Source organism: Gadus chalcogrammus, chromosome 15 (genome assembly GCF_026213295.1).
Source record: "Gadus chalcogrammus isolate NIFS_2021 chromosome 15, NIFS_Gcha_1.0, whole genome shotgun sequence".
Lineage (NCBI taxonomy): Eukaryota > Metazoa > Chordata > Actinopteri > Gadiformes > Gadidae > Gadus > Gadus chalcogrammus.
Window position 1 is genome coordinate 8,254,585 of NC_079426.1, and position 19,244 is coordinate 8,273,828.

A 19,244-nucleotide genomic window follows, 5' to 3' on the forward strand; every position below is an offset into this window, starting at 1 on the left:
ACACACACACTGTAGCAGTTCTTCTCTAGGCCTAGTGGTCTTATTGCTGTAGTAGTTCTGTAGTTCTAGTGGTAGTTGGAATACGAGTAGCGGTACTACTGCAGTAGTATTGCAGTAGTACCTGCTGGGCCATGGCTCTGATCCTCCAGTACTCGGCCTCGGCGGAGGCGGAGTGCGTCGGCGCGGCGACCTTCACATCGCAGGCGTCTCCGGAGGCGCCGTCCGTCCTGAAGCACAGCAGCAGCTTCTAGAGACAGAGACACAGCCTTTATGACTGTCTAACCCCTACCTGCTCCTTAATGACCTGTCTCTGTACTGTCTAACCCCTTCCTGCTCCCTCATGACCTATCTCTGTACTGTCTAACCCCTACCTGCTCCTTAATGACCTGTCTCTCTACTGTCTAACCCCTACCTGCTCCTCAATGACCTGTTTCTGTACTGTCTAACCCCTACCTGCTCCTTAATGACCTGTCTCTGTACTGTCTAACCCCTACCTGCTCCTTAACGACCTGTCTCTGTACTGTCTAACCCCTTCCTGCTCCCTCATGACCTATCTCTGTACTGTCTTACCCCTACCTGCTCCTTTAACGACCTGTCTCCGTACTGTCTAACCCCTACCTGCTCCTTAGTGACCTGACTCTGTACTTTCTTACCCCTACCTGCTCCCTAATGACCTGTCTTTACCCAGTGAATGATCCCTGCAATCCATCCCTTTTCTACCCAGATCGCTCAAACTATTGTATTGTAGTATTGTTTGCCCGAGTGTGTACCAGGTGTGTGTACCAGGTGTGTATATCAAGTGTGCATCAGGTGGGTGTACCAGGTCATTTTTTACCTTTTTATTTTGTACCTTTTTTACCTGGTGTGTGTACCAGGTGTGTGTACCAAGTGTGTGTGTACCTTGACAGGCTCAAGTGTGACTGAGAAGGCGTCTTGCAGGGCGCAACATGCCAGCCTCCACATCTCCTCGGTGAAGATCGGAGCGCCACTCACCACCACGTACCTGAGACCACAGAACAGGTCTATACACATAGATCTAGAGCCACACGTACCTGAGACCACAGAACAGCTCTATACACATTCTAGAGCCACACATACCTTGAGACCATAGAAAAAGCTCTATACAAGAGTGAGTGAGTGAGTGAGTGAGTGAGTGAGTGAGTGAGTGAGTGAGTGAGTGAGTGAGTGAGTGAGTGAGTGAGTGAGTGAGTGAGTGAGTGAGTGAGTGAGTGAGTGAGTGAGTGAGTGAGTGAGTGAGTGAGTGAGTGAGTGAGTGAGTGAGTGAGTGAGTGAGTGAGTGAGTGAGTGAGTGAGGTACCTGATGCAGGAGCAGCCCACCCGTGAGATGGTCTCTGCAGGCTCGGAGACGCAGGAGACCAGCAGGGTCAGCAGGTCCTTCAGCATGACGTTCATCAGAGACTCATGGCCTACATACACACACACACACACACACACACACACACACACACACACACACACACACACACACACACACACACACACACACACACACACACACACACACACACACACACACACACACACACAGTGTGTTTGAAACACAGTGCAAAACCGCCCCCTAGAGACTAGTTACACATCTCCTAGGAGCCTGGTTCACTAACCCGTAGACTGTCACTAACCAACTAAGAGAGGTTAACTATCACCATGACTAGTCCTTCACACTTAGAGAGGTTAACTAATCACCATGACTAGTCCTTTACACTTAGAGAGGTTAACTAACCAACAAGACTATTCATTTACACTAAGAGAGTTTAACTAACCACCATGACTAGTCCTTTTCACTAAGGGAGGGTTGTTGTTGTGATCAACAGACCTGATTGGCTGAGGCTGGTCAGGTGATCCACCACCAGCTCGCATGATAGGCCGATGGCGTGTTTGAAGTTGCCACCGGCCGCGTCCCAGTAGGTGTGGTCGCCATGGCTACGCTGCAGCCACAGCGTCATCACAGGAAGCAGCAGCTGTACCACGGCCAAGACCGCGAAGCCCGGACCTGGAGGAAGAGAGTAGTGTAGTACTGTAGTACTACTGTAGTACTGCTACAGTAGTACTACAACTACGGAACTACAGTACTCTAGTAGTAGTACTGTACAAGTACTATTGAGTACTGTAGTAGTAATGTAGTAGTATTGTTATACTGTATTAGTACTGTAGAAGTACTATGGAGTACTGTGGAGTACTATAGTAGTACTGTAGCAATACTTTGTAGTACTGTCGTAGTATTGTGGTGTACTGTGGAGAACTATTGTAGTACTGTGAGTAACACAGGTGAGTTAGGGACTAGTTAGCTTGTACACAGGTGAGTTAGTTGGTAGCTACCTGGTACACAGGTGATTTACGGACTAGTTAGCTGGTACACAGGAGAGTTAGTTGCTAGCTGACTGGTAAACAGGTGATTTAGGGACTAGTTAGCTGGTACACAGGTGAGTTAGGTGGTAGTTACCTGGTACCCAGGTGAGTTAGGTGGTAGTTACCTGGTACCCAGGTGAGTTAGGTGGTAGTTGAGTGGTAGTTACCTGGTACACAGGTGAGTTCCCTCAGGAGGGTGAAGAGGAGTTGCAGAGTGGGGGCCTGGTGTTGTCGAGGACAGTTGGACACGGCTGCAGTCAGCTGTTCCAATAACAGGATCCACACCTGGATCAAACCTGTTCAAACCAGATTCATACTGGATCAAACCAATTTAAGCCAGATTCACACTTTATCAAGCCTGTTTGAACGAGATCCACACTGGATCAAGCCTGTTTGAACCAGATTCACACTGGATCAAGCCAGTTTGAACCAGATTCACATTGGATCAAACCAGTTTAAACCTGATGTACACTGGATCAAGCCTGTTTAAAGCAGATCCCCACTGGATCACACCTGTTGATTCACACCAAGGCTTTACACATGAATGTAAGACAGAATGAGGCTTCATTGACCTGTTCCGTCGTCCACCTCCTGCAGCACAGAGTCCAGCCCGTCGTCCCTGCTGGGGGGGCGGTCCTCCCTGCTGGGGGGGCGGTCCTGGCTGTGGAGGGGGCGGTCCTGGCTGCTGGGGGGGCGGTCCTGGCTGCTGGGGGGGCGGTCCTGGCTGCTGGGGGGGCGGTCCTCGCTGCTGAGGGGGCGGTCCTGCAGGCCAGTCGGCCGCGCCCCTAGGAACACCGGCTTGGTGGCCATCTGGTAGATCTTAGCCAGGAGCTGGGATTGGGCAGGATGAAGAGTGGTAACCATAGTAACAAAAGATAGGAAACCATAGTAACCGTAGAGTAGTAACAATAGACTGGTAACCATAGCAACTAGACTGGTACCCATAGAGTTGTAACCATAGAGTGGTAACCATAGTAACTATAGAATGGTAACCATATAAACCATAGAGTGATAACCATAGTAACCATAGAATGGTAACCATAGTAACCATAGAGTAGTAACCATAATAACCATAGATAGATGTGTGTTCTTACCTGGGAGCACCTGTGCAGGTAGTCGAGGGCCGGGAGGCAGAGGTCTGTGGAGCTGGAGGGGGGGCTCAGAACACAGTCCCCTATCTCCTCTCCTGGAACCACCCCACACACACACACACACACACACACACACACACACACACACACACACACACACACACACACACACACACACACACACATTAATACACAAACACACAAGCACACACACACACACACACACACACACACACACACACACACACACACACACACACACACACACACACACACACACACACACACACACACACACACACACACACACACAGTGTCTCCATGGGTTCCCAGCAGGGGGGGGGGGGGTCGGACTCACCCAGTCCTTTGATGAGCCTGATGAGACACATGATGTAGTCTGAGGCGGCGCTGGCGAACACCTGGCTGCTCTCCGTGGAGACGAACGCCTCGAACACGTCCAGCACAGGGGCCCGGGGCCCCCCTGGAGACACACACACAGGGTCACACACTGTGGTCTGTGTGTGTGTGTGTGTGTGTGTGTGTGTGTGTGTGTGTGTGTGTGTGTGTGTGTGTGTGTGTGTGTGTGTGTGTGTGTGTGTGTGTGTGTGAGTGTGTACCCAGTGTGCGCTCTGCCTGGTGTGTGTGTAGGGTGCGCAGGGCGCTGAACAGAGGTCTCCACCCTGAGAGGATCTGAGGGGAGCAGGCCTCCACCAGCTGGCCCAGAGACGACACCACCTGCACCACCACACAGACAGGATCTATACATTACCTATGCATTATTTATACATTACCTATACATTATACACATGATCTATACATTACCTATACATTATCCTATACATCATCCACGTTACCTATACATTATAGACATTATCGTTACATTACCTATACATGATACACATTATCTATACATTATCTATACATTACCTACACATCATACACATTATCTATATATTATCTATACATTATACACATTATCGTTACATTACGTATACATTATACACATTACCTATACATATTATATATACATTATCTAGACAGTGTAGATGTACCTGGTCCTGCTATAGATCTAGACAGTGCAGATATACCTGGTCCTGCTATAGATCTAGACAGTGTAGATGTACCTGGTCCTGCTATAGATCTAGACAGTGCAGATGTACCTGGTCCTGCTATAGATCTAGACAGTGCAGATGTACCTGGTCCTGCTATAGATCTAGACAGTGTAGATGTACCTGGTCCTGCTATAGATCTAGACAGTGCAGATATACCTGGTCCTGCTATAGATCTAGACAGTGTAGATGTACCTGGTCCTGCTATAGATCTAGACAGTGCAGATGTACCTGGTCCTGCTATAGATCTAGACAGTGCAGATGTACCTGGTCCTGCTATAGATCTAGACAGTGCAGATGTACCTGGTCCTGCTATAGATCTAGACAGTGTAGATGTACCTGGTCCTGCTATAGATCTAGACAGTGCAGATGTACCTGGTCCTGCTATAGATCTAGACAGTGTAGATGTACCTGGTCCTGCTATAGATCTAGACAGTGTAGATGTACCTGGTCCTGCTATAGATCTAGACAGTGCAGATGTACCTGGTCCTGCTATAGATCTAGACAGTGCAGATGTACCTGGTCCTGCTATAGATCTAGACAGTGTAGATGTACCTGGTCCTGCTATAGATCTAGACAGTGTAGATGTACCTGGTCCTGGGCGTCCTCGTCGCAGCGCCCCAGCTGCAGGACGTGCTGGAAGGCGGTGAACAGCGCCTCGTTGAAGTGGAAGTGTGGAGGCTCCGCCCAGCTGCTCAGAACCTCCATCAGCAGGTCGTGGAGGAAACAGATGGCCTTCTGGGAGATATGGCGCTCCCTGTGACAGGCTGCCTGGGGTCAGAGGTCAGAGGTCAGGGGGAGCATACACTAGCTGAACCTCCCAGCTGACGGAGGAGAGGTGGTGTCGGCAGAATGCAGCCTACACCTCCTCGAAGGAACCAAAGGTAGCCCCCGTACTCCAGGAGGGTGGAGCTCACCAGGTAACAGACAGGAGGGAGGAGCTCACCAGGTAACAGACAGGAGGGTGGAGCTCACCAGGTAACAGACAGGAGGGTGGAGTTCACCAGGTAACACACAGGAGGGTGGAGTTCACCAGGTAACAGACAGGAGGGTGGAGTTCACCAGGTAACAGACAGGAGGGTGGAGTTCACCAGGTAACAGACAGGAGGGTGGAGTTCACCAGGTAACACACAGGAGGGTGGAGTTCACCAGGTAACGGACAGGAGGGTGGAGCTCACCAGGTAACGGACAGGAGGGTGGAGTTCACCAGGTAACAAACGAGGGTGTAGTTTCGTACCTCCACCAGGTGGGGCGCCACCACGCTCCAGGTCCTCATGAGATGGAGGAGGGGGCGTGTCCGGTCCCGAGCCAATCGCAGCGCGGCCTCGCCCAGTCGGACCAGGTGGAGGGAAACACATCTGTCCAGCCCACACCTGGACTCACCTGCATGCACACACGCACAAACACACACACACACACACACACACACACACACACACACACACACACACACAAACACACAAACGCACAAACAGTTGTACGTCTGTTTAACTGTGTGGACAGGATGTGTACATACATCTGTATACAGCTGTATGTAGTGTACATGTGTGTTTTATGGAAGAATAAGACATTTAATGAGGTGGAGGATGAAGGTGGTGTACGTGCGTGTGCGTGTGTGCATGAGTTTATGTGGTTCTGTGAGTGTGTTTGTGTGGTTCTGTGAGTGAGTGTGTGTGTGAGTACCAGGCATGGCCAGGGTGTAGTGGGTGGTGCTGCTGACGGAGGTGAAGATCTGCCTCTGAGACGCTCTCCGGAGCTGACAGAGGAAGCTGACCAGAGCCTCCAGCTTCAGGGAGGCGGAGCAGTCCTCGAACAGCCTGAGACCACAAGACAAGGTCAGAGGTCAGAGAGGACCCCCCACAGGGAGGACCAGACCCCTGAGGTCAGAGAGGACCCCCAAAGAGACCCCCAGACTCAAAGAGAACCCCCTCAGGGACCACCAGGGAGGGTAGAGGATACTGTGGTCTGATCGTCAACGTTAAACACACCCACCTGTCCGCCTGGGTGGAGAGTGTGAGGACGGCTTGGGCTGCGCTAGGTCCAGTTAGCATGCTACCTTCTGTTAGCTCCAACCGCCGGGCCCTGCCCCCCCGGGCCTGCTCCTGCAGCAGCTCCTGGATGGACACGGGCTGGATGACCGGCTGGCTCAGGCCCAGCTCAGATGACTCTGCCCTGGGCTCACAGCTCAAATCCAGCCCCAGGCAGACGGGGGAGGCCTGCTGGGTGACGGGGGTCAGACACGGCCGAGACGAGACGTCACTGAAGTGGACGTGTTCCAGTGAGCTGATGTACTCACTCACCCTGAGAGGGAGGGAGGGAGGGAGGGAGGGAGGGAGGGAGGAGAGAGAGAATGTTTACCTTTGTAGCTGAGCAGATTTGAGTGTGTGTGTGTGTGTGTGTGTGTGTGTGTGTGTGTGTGTGTGTGTGTGTGTGTGTGTGTGTGTGTGTGTGTGTGTGTGTGTGTGTGTGTGTGTGTGTGTGTGTGTGTGTGTGTGTGTGTGTGTGTGTGTGTGCGTACCTGAGCAGGTGTGTCCAGCAGTCTGGGTTGTGGCTGCTCATCTCCAGCCCCACGCTGAGCACGGCGTCCATACAGAGGACATGAGACACATGGAGGCCCTGCTGTCTCACTGCACACACACACACACACACACACACACACACACACACACACACACACACACACACACACACACACACACACACACACACACACACACACACACACACACACACACACACACACACACACACACACACACACACGTTGCAGATTTTTTTCGACCAAACCGGATTATTAAAGTATAGTGTGTGTGTGTAATTGTTTGTGTGTTACCGGGTGTGTTGGGGTCCGCTGTCTCTCGGTCTTCCTGAACGCAGGACGCTGCGGCCATCTGGGCAAGAGCGGACTCACAATGAGCGGCCACACCTAAACACACACACACACACACACATGCACACAACACAATAAAATCAATGCTCTCCTAGCGCTGCCTGGTTGAAGGTTCGTACTGTGGTTGTGATCACTACTACATCAATACACCACCTAATATACTACATCACCAACACACCACCTCATATACTTATATACTACATCCCTGATACACCAGTACCAAGTACCCTGGGCACTGGTTTCTTGTCATAGCCTGGTAGATGCTATGGTGTGGTCGGGACGTGCTTGCAGTTTTGGTGATGTGGTTACCAAGGTAACAGCTGTGGTTGTGGTTTTGTAACCTTGGGAACAGCTATGGTGGTGTGGTGGTGGTGTGGTTACCAAGGGAAAAACTGTGGTTGTGGTGATGTGGTTACCAGGGGAACAGCTTTAGTGGTGTTGTGGAGGTGTGGTTACCATGGGTATAGCTGTGTTGTGGTTTGGTTACCAAGGGAACAACTGTGGTGGTGTGGTTACCATGGGAACAGCTGTGTTGGTGTGGCGGTGGTGTGGTTACCAAGGGAACAGCTGTGGTGGTGGTGTGGTTACCAGGGGAACAGCTGTGGTGTTAGTGGTATGGTTACCATGGGAACGGCTGTAGTTGTGGTGTGGTTACCAAGGGAACGGCTGTAGTTGTGGTGTGGTTACCAAGGGAACAGCTGTGGTTGTGGTGGTGTGGTTACCGAGGGAACAGCTGTGGTTATGGTGGTGTGGTTACCAAGGGAACAGCTGTGGTTGTGGTGGTGTGGTTACCGAGGGAACAGCTGAGGGCGGCGGCCTGGCGCAGGCCGTCCAGGCTCAGGCAGATGGTGTCTCTCTCTCTCTGGCTCTGACCCCCGACCCCCCCACGACCCCCGACCACCCCACGACCCCCGGCCCCTGTCAGACACGCCGACAGGACCTCCATCAGGGACCCCCACACCGCGGCCAGGACGGAGCGGGAGAACACACGCCCTGCACACACACACACACACACACACACACCGTTAGAGTACACACTTACACACACACTGTTAGAGTACACACTCACACACACACACAAACACACACACACACACTCAAAACACACACGTTCACACACAATGTAAGAGTACACACTCACACACATAAACTGTTAGAGTACGCCCACACACACATACACACACACTCAACAGCTACTGTTAGAGTACACATTCACACACACAGAAACACACACACACAGAAACACACACACAACATCTACTGTAATGCCGCTTTTCCACCGCACATGTAGCTCGACTCGACACGACACGACTCGACACGACTCGACACGGTAGCAGCGCGGGTGCTTTTCCACCGCAAATAGTACCTCCGGGACGTGGGCGGGGTCGTCTGCGCGAAAGGGCCGTGACGTATTTTTGTACGCGACGCAAACAACACCTACATAACCCACACATGGACAGAACCCACATAACAACAATGGAGAACATCGATGCGATGGTATTCGTGTTCGTATTATTAGCTGGCATGTTGAAGAAGTGGAATATGTTGGCTGCGGCGCTACTATGGCTGTTCTATCGTTACCAGCATGGTTGCCATGTCGCTCTCGTGACTTCGTCACACTCTCTGGCCAATCAGTGGCCGGCCGTCTGCCGACGTCACCTTTTAGCAGCGGCTCAGCCGCTTGGAACCTAGAGCGAGGCGGTACTAGAAAAAGCAGCCACTTGAGGTACTAGATCGCGGTGGAAACGCAAAAAAGGCGAGCTGAGTCGAGTCGAGTCGAGTCGTGTCGAGCTGGTACCATGCAGTGGAAAAGCGGCATTAGACTACACACTTACACACCCACTCAACACCTACTGTTAGAGTACACACTCACACACACACACACACACTTTCATACACACTGTGAGAGTACACACTCACAGACACACTGCTAGGGTACACACTCACACACACACACCTGCCAGGACAGCCTCACTGCTGGTCTGCTGGTTACAGCTGGATGCTGATTGGCCGGAGTTCCTCATCTGAGCTCCAATAGCGCTGCTCCCCAACCCGTCGATGTCTGAGGGGGAACAACTGTTAGCATGCTAACTAGTGGCAGGGAGTGTAAATGTAACCTGTTAGCATGCTAACTTGCATCGGGGAATGTCTATGTACCTGTGAGCATGCTAATTAGTGTCAGGGTGTGTAAAATATACCTGTTAGCGTGCTAACTAGCATCAGGGAGTGTAGGTGTACCTGATAGCCTTCTAACTAGCGTCGGGATGTGTAAATGTACCTAATAGCATGCTAACTAGGGTCAGGGTGGGTAAATGTACCTGTTAGCATGCTAACTAGCGTGGCGGTGTGCTGGTTCTGGTAGCCGGCGTCTCCCAGGAGGTTCCTCAGCAGAACCTGCTGGTAAAGCTCCTCAATCCAGACTGGGGACAGCAGCACCAGCACCCCACTGGCCTGGACCGCATGCACAAACTCCTTCTGCATGGGCGAGGGAGGGGGTGAGGGTTAGAGTGAGAGGGGTGAGGGTGAGGGTTAGAGGGTAAGCGTTAGAGGGTTAGGGTGAGGGTAAGGGGGGTAGGGTTAGAGGCTTAGAAAGCAGCACCAGCACCCCGCTGGCATGGACCGCATGCACAAACTCCTTCTGCAGTGGGGGGGGGGGGGGGTTCGATGGTGAGGGTGAGAGGGTGAGGGTTAGAGGGTGAGGGTTAGAGGGTGAGATTTGGAGGGTGAGAGGGTGAGGGTTAGAGGGTAAGGGTTAGAGTGTTAGAGGGTTAGAGGGTGAGGGTTAGAGGGTGAGGGTTAGGGGGTTAGGGTTAGGGGGTGAGGGTTAGAGGGTTAGGGGGTTAGGGTTACCTGGCCCAGGGCGGCCGGCAGGGTGGAGGGGTGGAGGTAGTGATCACAGCAGCAGAGCTTCAGGTTGAGCAGCAGAGCGTAGTACGACACCAGGTACAGACCGTCTGCGTTCATCAGCGACCGACAGGTCAGACCGTCGCCCCCCTCGAAGCCCGGAGAACCGACCCCGCCTGAAGAGACAAGGTACCGACTCCTAGCGTTAGAGAAAGGTACAGACTCCTAGCTCTAGAGAAAGGTACAGACTCCTAGCTCTAGAGAAAGGTACCGACTCCTAGCTCTAGAGAAAGGTACAGACTCATATCTCTAGAGAAAGGTACAGACTCCTAGCTCTAGAGAAAGGTACCGACTCCTAGCTCTAGAGAAAGGTACAGACTCAGTTTGGAGACATTCTATAGGGATTATAGGGAGGTTCTATACAGAGGTTCTATAGGGGGGGTTATATAAAGGTCCTATAGGGAGGTTCTATACAGAGGTTCTATAGGGGGGTTATACTGTATAAAGGTCCTATAGGGAGGTTCTATAGGGAGGTTCTCGAGGTTCTCACCAGCTTGTAATCCAGAGCAGAAGGAGGAGGAGGAGTTCTGCAGGAGGAGGTCCAGTTGGGAGGGGTCTCTTAAGGCCAGGAGGCGGGGCATCAGGGTGGCCAGCGATTGGACGAAGAGCCGGGCGCTGTGCTGGTCCGCCTCCTGGTCGTGGAGGAGTTTGAGTGACAGGGCTGCAGAGCGCAGCGTGCGGTGGGCCTGGCCCCCGGGGGGCGTGTCCTGGTCGTCGTCAGCCAATGAGACGCTGTCTGAGCCCATGTCAGACACGTCAGAGCGGCCAGAGTCCTTCTCTGCTGCCATGGAGTACTGGTCACATGACTCCATCTCCAACCTCGAGCCCTCCTGCTCCTCCACACTGCAGACAGACAGACAGGCAGACAGGCAGACAGACAGGCAGACAGACAGACAGGCAGACAGGCAGACAGACAGGCAGACAGACAGACAGGCAGACAGACAGACAGACAGACAGACAGACAGACAGACAGACAGACAGACAGACAGACAGGAAGACAGGCAGACAGACAGGCAGACAGACAGGCAGACAGATAGGCAGACAGACAGGAAGACAGGAACACAGACAGACAGACAGACAGGCAGACATTTTACATATTAGTTTGAATAATTATATACTATACATATCATGATAATAGTCTCCACAGTACCTATTATTATATGTACATATATTATCATATATATCATATTTATTATATATATATATATATATATTGTTCTAAGAGGACCTGAAGTTGCTCTCGCTGTAGCGGGAGTTGACCCCGTGATGACCTCGCCCCCTGGACTCCACAGACAGGAAGTTGGTGATGTCAGGGTAGACGAGGGCGTGGCCTCGCTGAACCACGTCAGGTGGCACCACCCTCCAGACCCTTCCCCCCGCCTCCCTAGCCCCGCCCCCGGCAGGCTCCCCCTCCCGCCTGCTCTCATCCAATCGGCCGCCGGCGAGGGGAGAGGGGAGGCGGGGCTCCTCAGGGCTGGGGCAGCCCAGCTCAATCCCCTCCAGCTCCAGCCTGGTCTGGCCCGTTTCCGTGGTGATGCTGATGCTGACGTCAGGGCTGCGCTCCGAGGGCTCCCACGGAGCATGCTCAGAAGATAGAACCCGCCTCTGGTCCGCCTCCATCAGCTCCCTCTTAGACTCCGCCCCTTCCTTCAGATCCTCCAGCCGCCCGAGGATCAGACGCACCTGTGGGAGGGCAGACGGGAGGGGCGGGGCTAGTGAGGGCGGAGCTAGTGAGGGACGGGACTAGTGAGGGACGGGTCTATGACGGTGGGTCTAGGGAGGGGCGGGGCTAAAAGGGGCATGGCTATATAAGGGTGTTGCTAAAAGGGGTGTGTGGGGCTAAAATGGGGATGGGCGTGGCTACATGGCGGTGGGCGTGGCTAACGGCGGGGCGTGGCGTGTTACCTGGTCAGGTTGGAGCCCCTGGCCCTGGGAGAGGAGGTGCAGAGAGTGGAGGAGGGAGCAGGAGCAGGCGACAGAGGAGTAACACGCTTCCACGCCTCCGTTAACACACGCCTCCCTCACTCCGTCCATCAACCTGCGGGCACACCAACACACCATCAGCTCTGCATACTAAGTCTAGACCTAGACCTCGACCTAGTGTCTAGACCAAGCCCAGATCTAGACCTCGACCTAGAGACCTAGTCTAGACCTTGACCTAGTCTAGACCTAGCCAAGATCTAGACCTAGACTAGACCTGATGATGATGAGTGATCAATATTAAAAGGTGCTGACAGCCGGAGCAGGTCCAGGTCCAGGTCCAGGTCCAGTTCCAGGTCCAGGTCCAGGTCCAGGTCCAGGTCCAGGTGGGACTTCCTGTTGCTGAACCCCCGCTTCCTGTCAGGCTCCACGGAGCAGCAGGGACCAGCGAGGTCGAACACACGCTGGGGACAGCCCAGGATCTATACACACACACATACACACACACACACACACACACACACACACACACACACACACACACACACACACACACACACACACACACACACACACACACACACACACACACACACACACACACACACACACACATTATAATATACCTCCAGCCTGGAGCATGTACCACCCTCCTCCTCCCCCCCCCTCCCCCTCCTCCTCCTTCCCCTCACCTCCTCCACCTCTCCTCCCCTCCTCCTCCTCCCCCCCTCCCCCACCTCCCCCCTCCTCTTCCTCCCTCCTCCTCCCCCTCCTCCCCCCCTCCCCCTCCCCCTCCCCCTCACCTCCTTCATGACGTGGATGGCGTGGGCGCGGTGCTGAGGGGGCGGGTACAGCAGGAGGCGGTGGAACAGGGCCTGCAGCACGGGCCTCATGGCCTCCTCGCCCCCCAGCAGGCGGACCAGCTCGGCCGCCAGGTAGCACACGGTCCGCACCACCGCAGGGCTCCTGGAGGGGGGGGAGGAGGAGCAGCCCGACCCCCGGCCCTCCGGACCCACACCTGGAGACACAGACACCTGTTAGCAATCCTGCTCCCGCCTCCTCCTCCTCACTACTCCTCCTCCTCCCCGACCTGCTTCAGCTCCTCCTCCTCCTCCTCCTCCTCCTCCTCCCCACTCCTCCTCCTCCTCCTCCTCACTCCTCCTCCTCCTCCTCCTCCTGCTACAGCTCCTCCTCCTCACTCCTCCTCCTCCTCCTCCTCACTCCTCCTCCTCCTCCTCCTCCTGCTCCCGCCTCCTCCTCCTCACTACTCCTCCTCCTCCCCGACCTGCTTCAGCTCCTCCTCCTCCTCCTCCTCCTCCTCCTCCTCACTCCTCCTCCTCCTCCTCCTCACTACTCCTCCTCCTCCCCGACCTGCTTCAGCTCCTCCTCCTCCTCCTCCTCCTCCTCCTCACTCCTCCTCCTCCTCCTCCTCCTCCTCACTACTCCTCCTCCTCCCCGACCTGCTTCAGCTCCTCCTCCTCCTCCTCCTCACTCCTCCTCCTCACTCCTCCTCCTCCTCCTCCTCCTCCTCCTTCAGCTCCTCCTCCTCCCCCTCCTCACTCACGGCTAAAACAGAGGGCTGATAGAGCGTTTTCATCTGCTGCTCCAGGTCTATGGAACCATCTGGATATTTGATCCGCCCCCTCCATTTCAGCCTTCAGATCCAGGCTTAAAACCCACCTTTACTGGCCTTCCTTGAGCCCTGATATTGAAGGTTGCCTTTTATTTATGTTTCATATATTTAGGACTATTGGTCCAATGTGTTTTTTGTATTATTTGTGTATTTAGTTAGCCTCTGAACAACACTTTTGTCAGTTATGCTGTGTGTAAATGTGACTCATAAATCCTCCCCCTCCTTCTCCTATCCAGTACTCCTCCACCTCCTCTTCTCCCCTCCTCTTCATCACACCTCCTCCCCTCACCCCCTCTTCCTCCTCCCCTGTTCCTGGTGCATGCAGAGGGTTTAATGGCACCCTCAGGGTCTCCCTTGTTACCTGGAGCCGGTCTGAGGCCGTCTGGCGCCCCCGTGTGGCCGTGGTGTGAAGTGATGGTTTTGTCTGGGTTTCCCATGAGCACGACCAGGGTGGGACACAGCTGCTTCCTGATTGGACAGGAACATAGTCGATAACTTAATTGAACAAAAATAATTTGAATAATAACGTGTGAGATTATAGTGTATATAGATATAATGTTTAAATTATACATGACTATATACCATTTAAGGTCAGAGTGTGGTCATACCATAAAAGGTCAAAGGATAGTCATGCCACATGAGGTCAAAGTGTAGTCATAACATATAAGGTCAAAGGATAGTCATACTACATGAGGTCAAAGTGTAGTCATACCATATAAGGTCAAAGGATAGTCATACCATATAAGGTCAAAGGATATGGTCATACCACATGAGGTCAGTGAATCCTCTGGAGAGGTGAATTGTGGGTGGGGAGCTGCTCAGCATGGAGAGGATGGACTCCAGGTAGAGCAGCTGGAGGAGCTGATTATCACTACACACAATATCAACATTATAATATTAATAATCACACAATATGAATATTTATAATCAATATCACACAATATCAATATTAATATTGTTATAGGTATAACATCAATATTAATAATAACACAATATCAATATTATAATATTAATAATCACACAATATAAATATTAATAATACATCATTTGAATATTATCAATCACATCATCGCATTACAAAAATAACATTAATAATCTGGATAATCAGTAGAAACAGTGAGGATTTATCAGGACGTATATATGTCCCATTGTAGGGCGGAGGTCAGAGGTCACTGACTCCACATCCTCAGGATAGGTGATAATGACTCCACATCCCCAGGTTAGATGATACTGAATCCCCGTCCCCAGGTTAGATGATACTGACTCCCCATCCCCAGGTTAGATGATACTGACTCCCCGTCCCCAGGTTAGATGATACTGACTCTCCATCCCCAGGTTAGATGATACTGACTCCCCGTACCCAGGTTAGATGATACTGACTCCCCATCCCCAGGTTAGATGATACTGAATCCCCGTACCCAGGTTAGATGATACTGACTCCCCGTACCCAGGTTAGATGATACTGACTCCCCGTACCCAGGTTAGATGATACTGACTCTCCATCCCCAGGTTAGATGATACTGACTCCCCATCCCCAGCTCTCACCTGTGGACGGCCTCCAGCCGCTCGCAGAACGACGAGAGCACAGAGACGAGGTCTGCATACCGCCGCTGGTCGCTAGGAGACAAGGCTAACACACACAATACACACACAATTCACACGTTATAACGCACACAAACACACACACACACACACACATAGATGAACACACACTCACTAGTGCTGTAACACACAAACACATTAATAAACACGTTATAAAACACACGTGTGTGTGTGTGTGTGTGTGTGTGTGTGTGTGTGTGTGTGTGTGTGTGTGTGTGTGTGTGTGTGTGTGTGTGTGTGTGTGTGTGTGTGTGTTACAGCACTAGTGAGTGTGGGTGTGTTACAGAGTGTTCGTGTGTGTAACAGCACTAGTGAGTGTTTGTTATGGAGTTAGATTCATGCCAAAACCCCGCACACACGCAAAACGTGTTTTGCTCACACACAAACTCCATAGTTTGTGTGTTACAGTGTGTGTGTGTCTGTGTGTGTGTGTGTGTGTGTGTGTGTGTGTGTGTGTGTGTGTGTGTGTGTGTGTGTGTGTGTGTGTGTGTGTGTGTGTGTGTGTGTGTGTGTGTGTGTTACAGCACTAGTGAGTGAGTGAGTGAGTGAGTGAGTGAGTGAGTGAGTGAGTGAATAAATGAGTGTGTGTGTGTGTGTGTGTGTGTGTGTGTGTGTGTGTGTGTGTGTGTGTGTGTGTGTGTGTGTGTGTGTGTGTGTGTGTGTGTGTGTGTGTGTGTGTGTGTGTGTGTGTGTGTGTTTTTCACCTTTTCTCTGCTGTGGTGGAATGATGACATCATCACCGTCTGATTCCTGAGAGACAGAAAAACACAACAGGTAGTGTGTACCTTTAGTGTGTAGTACCTGGTGTATACTTTTATTGTGTAGTAACTGGTGTATACCTTTATTGTGCAGTAACTGGTGTATGCCTTTATTTTGTAGCAACTGGTGTGTACCTTAATAGTGTAGTACCTGGTGTGTACCTTTAGTGTGTAGTACATGGTGTGTATCTTTAATGTTTGGTACCTGGTTTGTACTTTTCGCTCCCCACCAAGAATACCCCCCAGGTTGGATCCAGGCTTGCGTGCGTGCGTGTGTGCGTGCTTGTGTGTGCGTGTGTGTTACCTGTGTGTGTGTGTGTAATGCCAGGTCTCCCAGTATCTGGCTCAGCGTTGCTCTCACTGCCGTGTTGACACTCTTCTGATGACCACTGGACACAAAGGTCCTCACGCACAACTGGACACACACACACACAAACACACACACATTTAGTATCACACACAAACTTAGCATCACACACACACTTAATAATAATAATAATAATAAATTAAATTGATATAGCGCTTAATATGGTACTCTAAGACGCTTTACATATTGCCCTATCAAAACTATGTAAGACAGACTAGGAATAAAAGAAAAAAAGAGGTTAAGCATGAAGAATAAGGTGGGAGTTAGGTGGGGAAGGCTAGTGTGAAAAGGTATGTTTTGAGGGCAGATTTGAAAGAAGAGAGGGTTGGAGAGACTTTGATGTGGGAGGGGAGTGAATTCCAAAGGGTGGGGGCAGCAACTGAGAAGGCCCGATGACCCCAATCAACCACTTAGTATCACACATCTTGACACACACACACTTAGAAACACTCACCTGGACACACACACTGGTAGTAATAAAATATCACCTCAGCAATCTTCAAGATGGCGGCTCCGCTGAGGTCAAAGGGCGCAGAGTAGGTGATGCACAGCAGAACCTGAACACAGTCCAGAGGTCATCTGACCCCATCGTTACACACTCCCTTGGCCAGGCCTTTTTGATGTATCACAGGGTTGTCATGTTGATATAAATGAGTACTGTAATTGTAATGCACGACTACAGTATCTTCCCTAGATGAAAAAACAGTTGTCAAGATGATGTTCTACAGTGACGTCATGGTGATGTATTACAGTGTTGTCTTGGTGATACATAGTGTCTTCATGGTGAGATACAGTGTTGTCATGGAGATGTATTATAGTGTTGTCATGTTGATGTATTACAGTGTTGTCATGGTGATGTATAGTGTTGTTATGGTTATACTGTATACATTGTAGCGTTGTCATGGTGATGTATTATATCCAGGTGTGTCGTCATGGTTACCTTCATGACCTCCACCTGCAGGTCTTCGTGGAGTGACGGGGTTCCGCGGACGACCTCCAACATCTGCTGCAGCAGCTCCTCCCCCCCCTCCCCCCCCTCCCCCACCAGACGCTCCTCACACAGCACCCTCTGCAGGAAGTGACATCATCTCATCACCATGGAGCTTTATGAGTGAGTGAGTGGGTGAGTGAGTGAGTTGGTGAGTGAGTGAGTGGGTGAGTGAGTGAGCGAGTGAGTACCTGTAGTCCACAGAGCGCCGTCTGTCCCAGTTTGGTGTTTCTGGACTCCAGGGCCAAGCGGAGGGGGAGCAGACAGACCCGGCTGGAGAGACAGACAGACAGACAGACAGACAGACATGCGTCAGAACAAGGTAACCACCCATGAGAAGCTTCTCTCTCTCTCTCTGTGACCTCGGACTGACCGTAGCTGAGACCTGTTTGATGGTCCGTGGTGAGGGTCCAGCACACCTGGAACACACACACACACACACACGCACACACACACACACACACACAAACTTATTGTTGACAGTTAACCCATATATACTGCTATACTGTACATAATAATAATAATAATAATAATAATAATGATGATGATGATGATGATGATGATGATGATGATGATGATAACAATAACAATAATAATAATAATAATAATAATAATAATGATAATAATAATAATAATGGTAATAATAATAATAAAAATAATAATATTAATATGATAGAAATGATGTGGGTGTGGCTGAAACTCACCGCGGGCCAAGTCGCACGCGTCGCGCAGCGCTTTGTGTCGGTGGCCCGACGCGTCGGTCCGGAGCCGCCGGAGAACCTCCTCCATGATGGGGAGGAGCAGGGCGGAGGGGAGAAGCAGGGGAGAGGCAGGAGGTGGGGAGTCAGAAGGAGGAGGTTGGGACTCAGGAGGAGGAGTTGGGAAGTCAGGAGGAGGAGGTGGGGGAGTCAGGAGGAGGTGGGAAGACAGGAGGAGAGGGGGGAGTCAGGTGGAGAGGGGGGAGTCAGGTGAGGGAGAGCCAGGAGATGCTAGTGAGCCGGCGGTGTCTCCCGGATGCGCAGCATCAGCAGCTGATGGCTCCTCAGCGGTGGTCCGGGATGGCACGCGGAGGGGCGTGGCCGCCGTGAACCTCCCGAACGCTCGGGTTAAGGCGACATTTAGATCAACAACCTACGGCGCTTGGGAACCGAGCCATGTCATGATAGTCTTCAAGAACCTCCACCGCTGCTTTGTAAACCCCGTCCCAGTCAGTGCGTCGTTCTCTGCGTGATCCACGTCCGATCATCCAACCCCCTATTTCAGCTCCTAATTCAAGCAAACGCAGTTGAAATAGAACCGCCATTTATACGGAGTTACGGCCGGATATGGCAACCCCGTATTGAGCTGACGAACTACCGACTCCCTGGAAGATCCGGACAGGATCCGCTGGAGCGGAGTGGCCGCTGTTCTGCCAATGGATTCTCCCAGTCAAATCGTGATGCCTAGTGGTTCTGCGCATACGCACACAGGCAGTATTTATCCGTGGTTAAAATACACATACTGTACCTTGTATACCGGATAGACTAGCATCTTCACCATAGGACCGCCTCGGCTGGGGAAGACCTCTTCCTCCCGCAGCAAATCGAATCAGATTTATACGGATATTATTTATAGT

At 51.8% G+C, this 19,244-nt stretch overlaps 1 protein-coding gene across 1 annotated transcript in view; it reads right to left on the reverse strand.

Moving 5' to 3' along the window:
- Positions 1 to 18,519, reverse strand: part of arfgef3 (ARFGEF family member 3) — a 23,194-nt gene extending 4,675 nt beyond the window's left edge. Inside the window, exons 1-34 of the mRNA XM_056609919.1 lie at positions 18,334 to 18,519; positions 18,003 to 18,048; positions 17,821 to 17,902; positions 17,582 to 17,710; positions 17,130 to 17,198; positions 16,579 to 16,689; positions 16,221 to 16,266; positions 15,460 to 15,544; positions 14,681 to 14,785; positions 14,276 to 14,382; positions 13,085 to 13,299; positions 12,597 to 12,763; positions 12,267 to 12,399; positions 11,590 to 12,044; positions 10,852 to 11,204; positions 10,308 to 10,477; positions 9,776 to 9,932; positions 9,415 to 9,519; positions 8,250 to 8,450; positions 7,401 to 7,493; positions 7,086 to 7,194; positions 6,560 to 6,868; positions 6,251 to 6,384; positions 5,805 to 5,950; positions 5,159 to 5,338; positions 4,076 to 4,193; positions 3,817 to 3,939; positions 3,462 to 3,553; positions 2,940 to 3,198; positions 2,535 to 2,663; positions 1,835 to 2,011; positions 1,315 to 1,427; positions 901 to 999; positions 122 to 247 (exon numbers count right to left, since the gene is read on the reverse strand). Of these exons, the coding sequence (XP_056465894.1) occupies positions 122 to 247; positions 901 to 999; positions 1,315 to 1,427; positions 1,835 to 2,011; positions 2,535 to 2,663; positions 2,940 to 3,198; positions 3,462 to 3,553; positions 3,817 to 3,939; positions 4,076 to 4,193; positions 5,159 to 5,338; positions 5,805 to 5,950; positions 6,251 to 6,384; positions 6,560 to 6,868; positions 7,086 to 7,194; positions 7,401 to 7,493; positions 8,250 to 8,450; positions 9,415 to 9,519; positions 9,776 to 9,932; positions 10,308 to 10,477; positions 10,852 to 11,204; positions 11,590 to 12,044; positions 12,267 to 12,399; positions 12,597 to 12,763; positions 13,085 to 13,299; positions 14,276 to 14,382; positions 14,681 to 14,785; positions 15,460 to 15,544; positions 16,221 to 16,266; positions 16,579 to 16,689; positions 17,130 to 17,198; positions 17,582 to 17,710; positions 17,821 to 17,902; positions 18,003 to 18,048; positions 18,334 to 18,418 (5,028 nt within the window). The 5' untranslated portion in view covers positions 18,419 to 18,519. The remainder of the gene's footprint in view (positions 1 to 121; positions 248 to 900; positions 1,000 to 1,314; positions 1,428 to 1,834; positions 2,012 to 2,534; positions 2,664 to 2,939; positions 3,199 to 3,461; positions 3,554 to 3,816; positions 3,940 to 4,075; positions 4,194 to 5,158; positions 5,339 to 5,804; positions 5,951 to 6,250; positions 6,385 to 6,559; positions 6,869 to 7,085; positions 7,195 to 7,400; positions 7,494 to 8,249; positions 8,451 to 9,414; positions 9,520 to 9,775; positions 9,933 to 10,307; positions 10,478 to 10,851; positions 11,205 to 11,589; positions 12,045 to 12,266; positions 12,400 to 12,596; positions 12,764 to 13,084; positions 13,300 to 14,275; positions 14,383 to 14,680; positions 14,786 to 15,459; positions 15,545 to 16,220; positions 16,267 to 16,578; positions 16,690 to 17,129; positions 17,199 to 17,581; positions 17,711 to 17,820; positions 17,903 to 18,002; positions 18,049 to 18,333) is intronic.
- Positions 18,520 to 19,244: the final 725 nt, after the last annotated feature.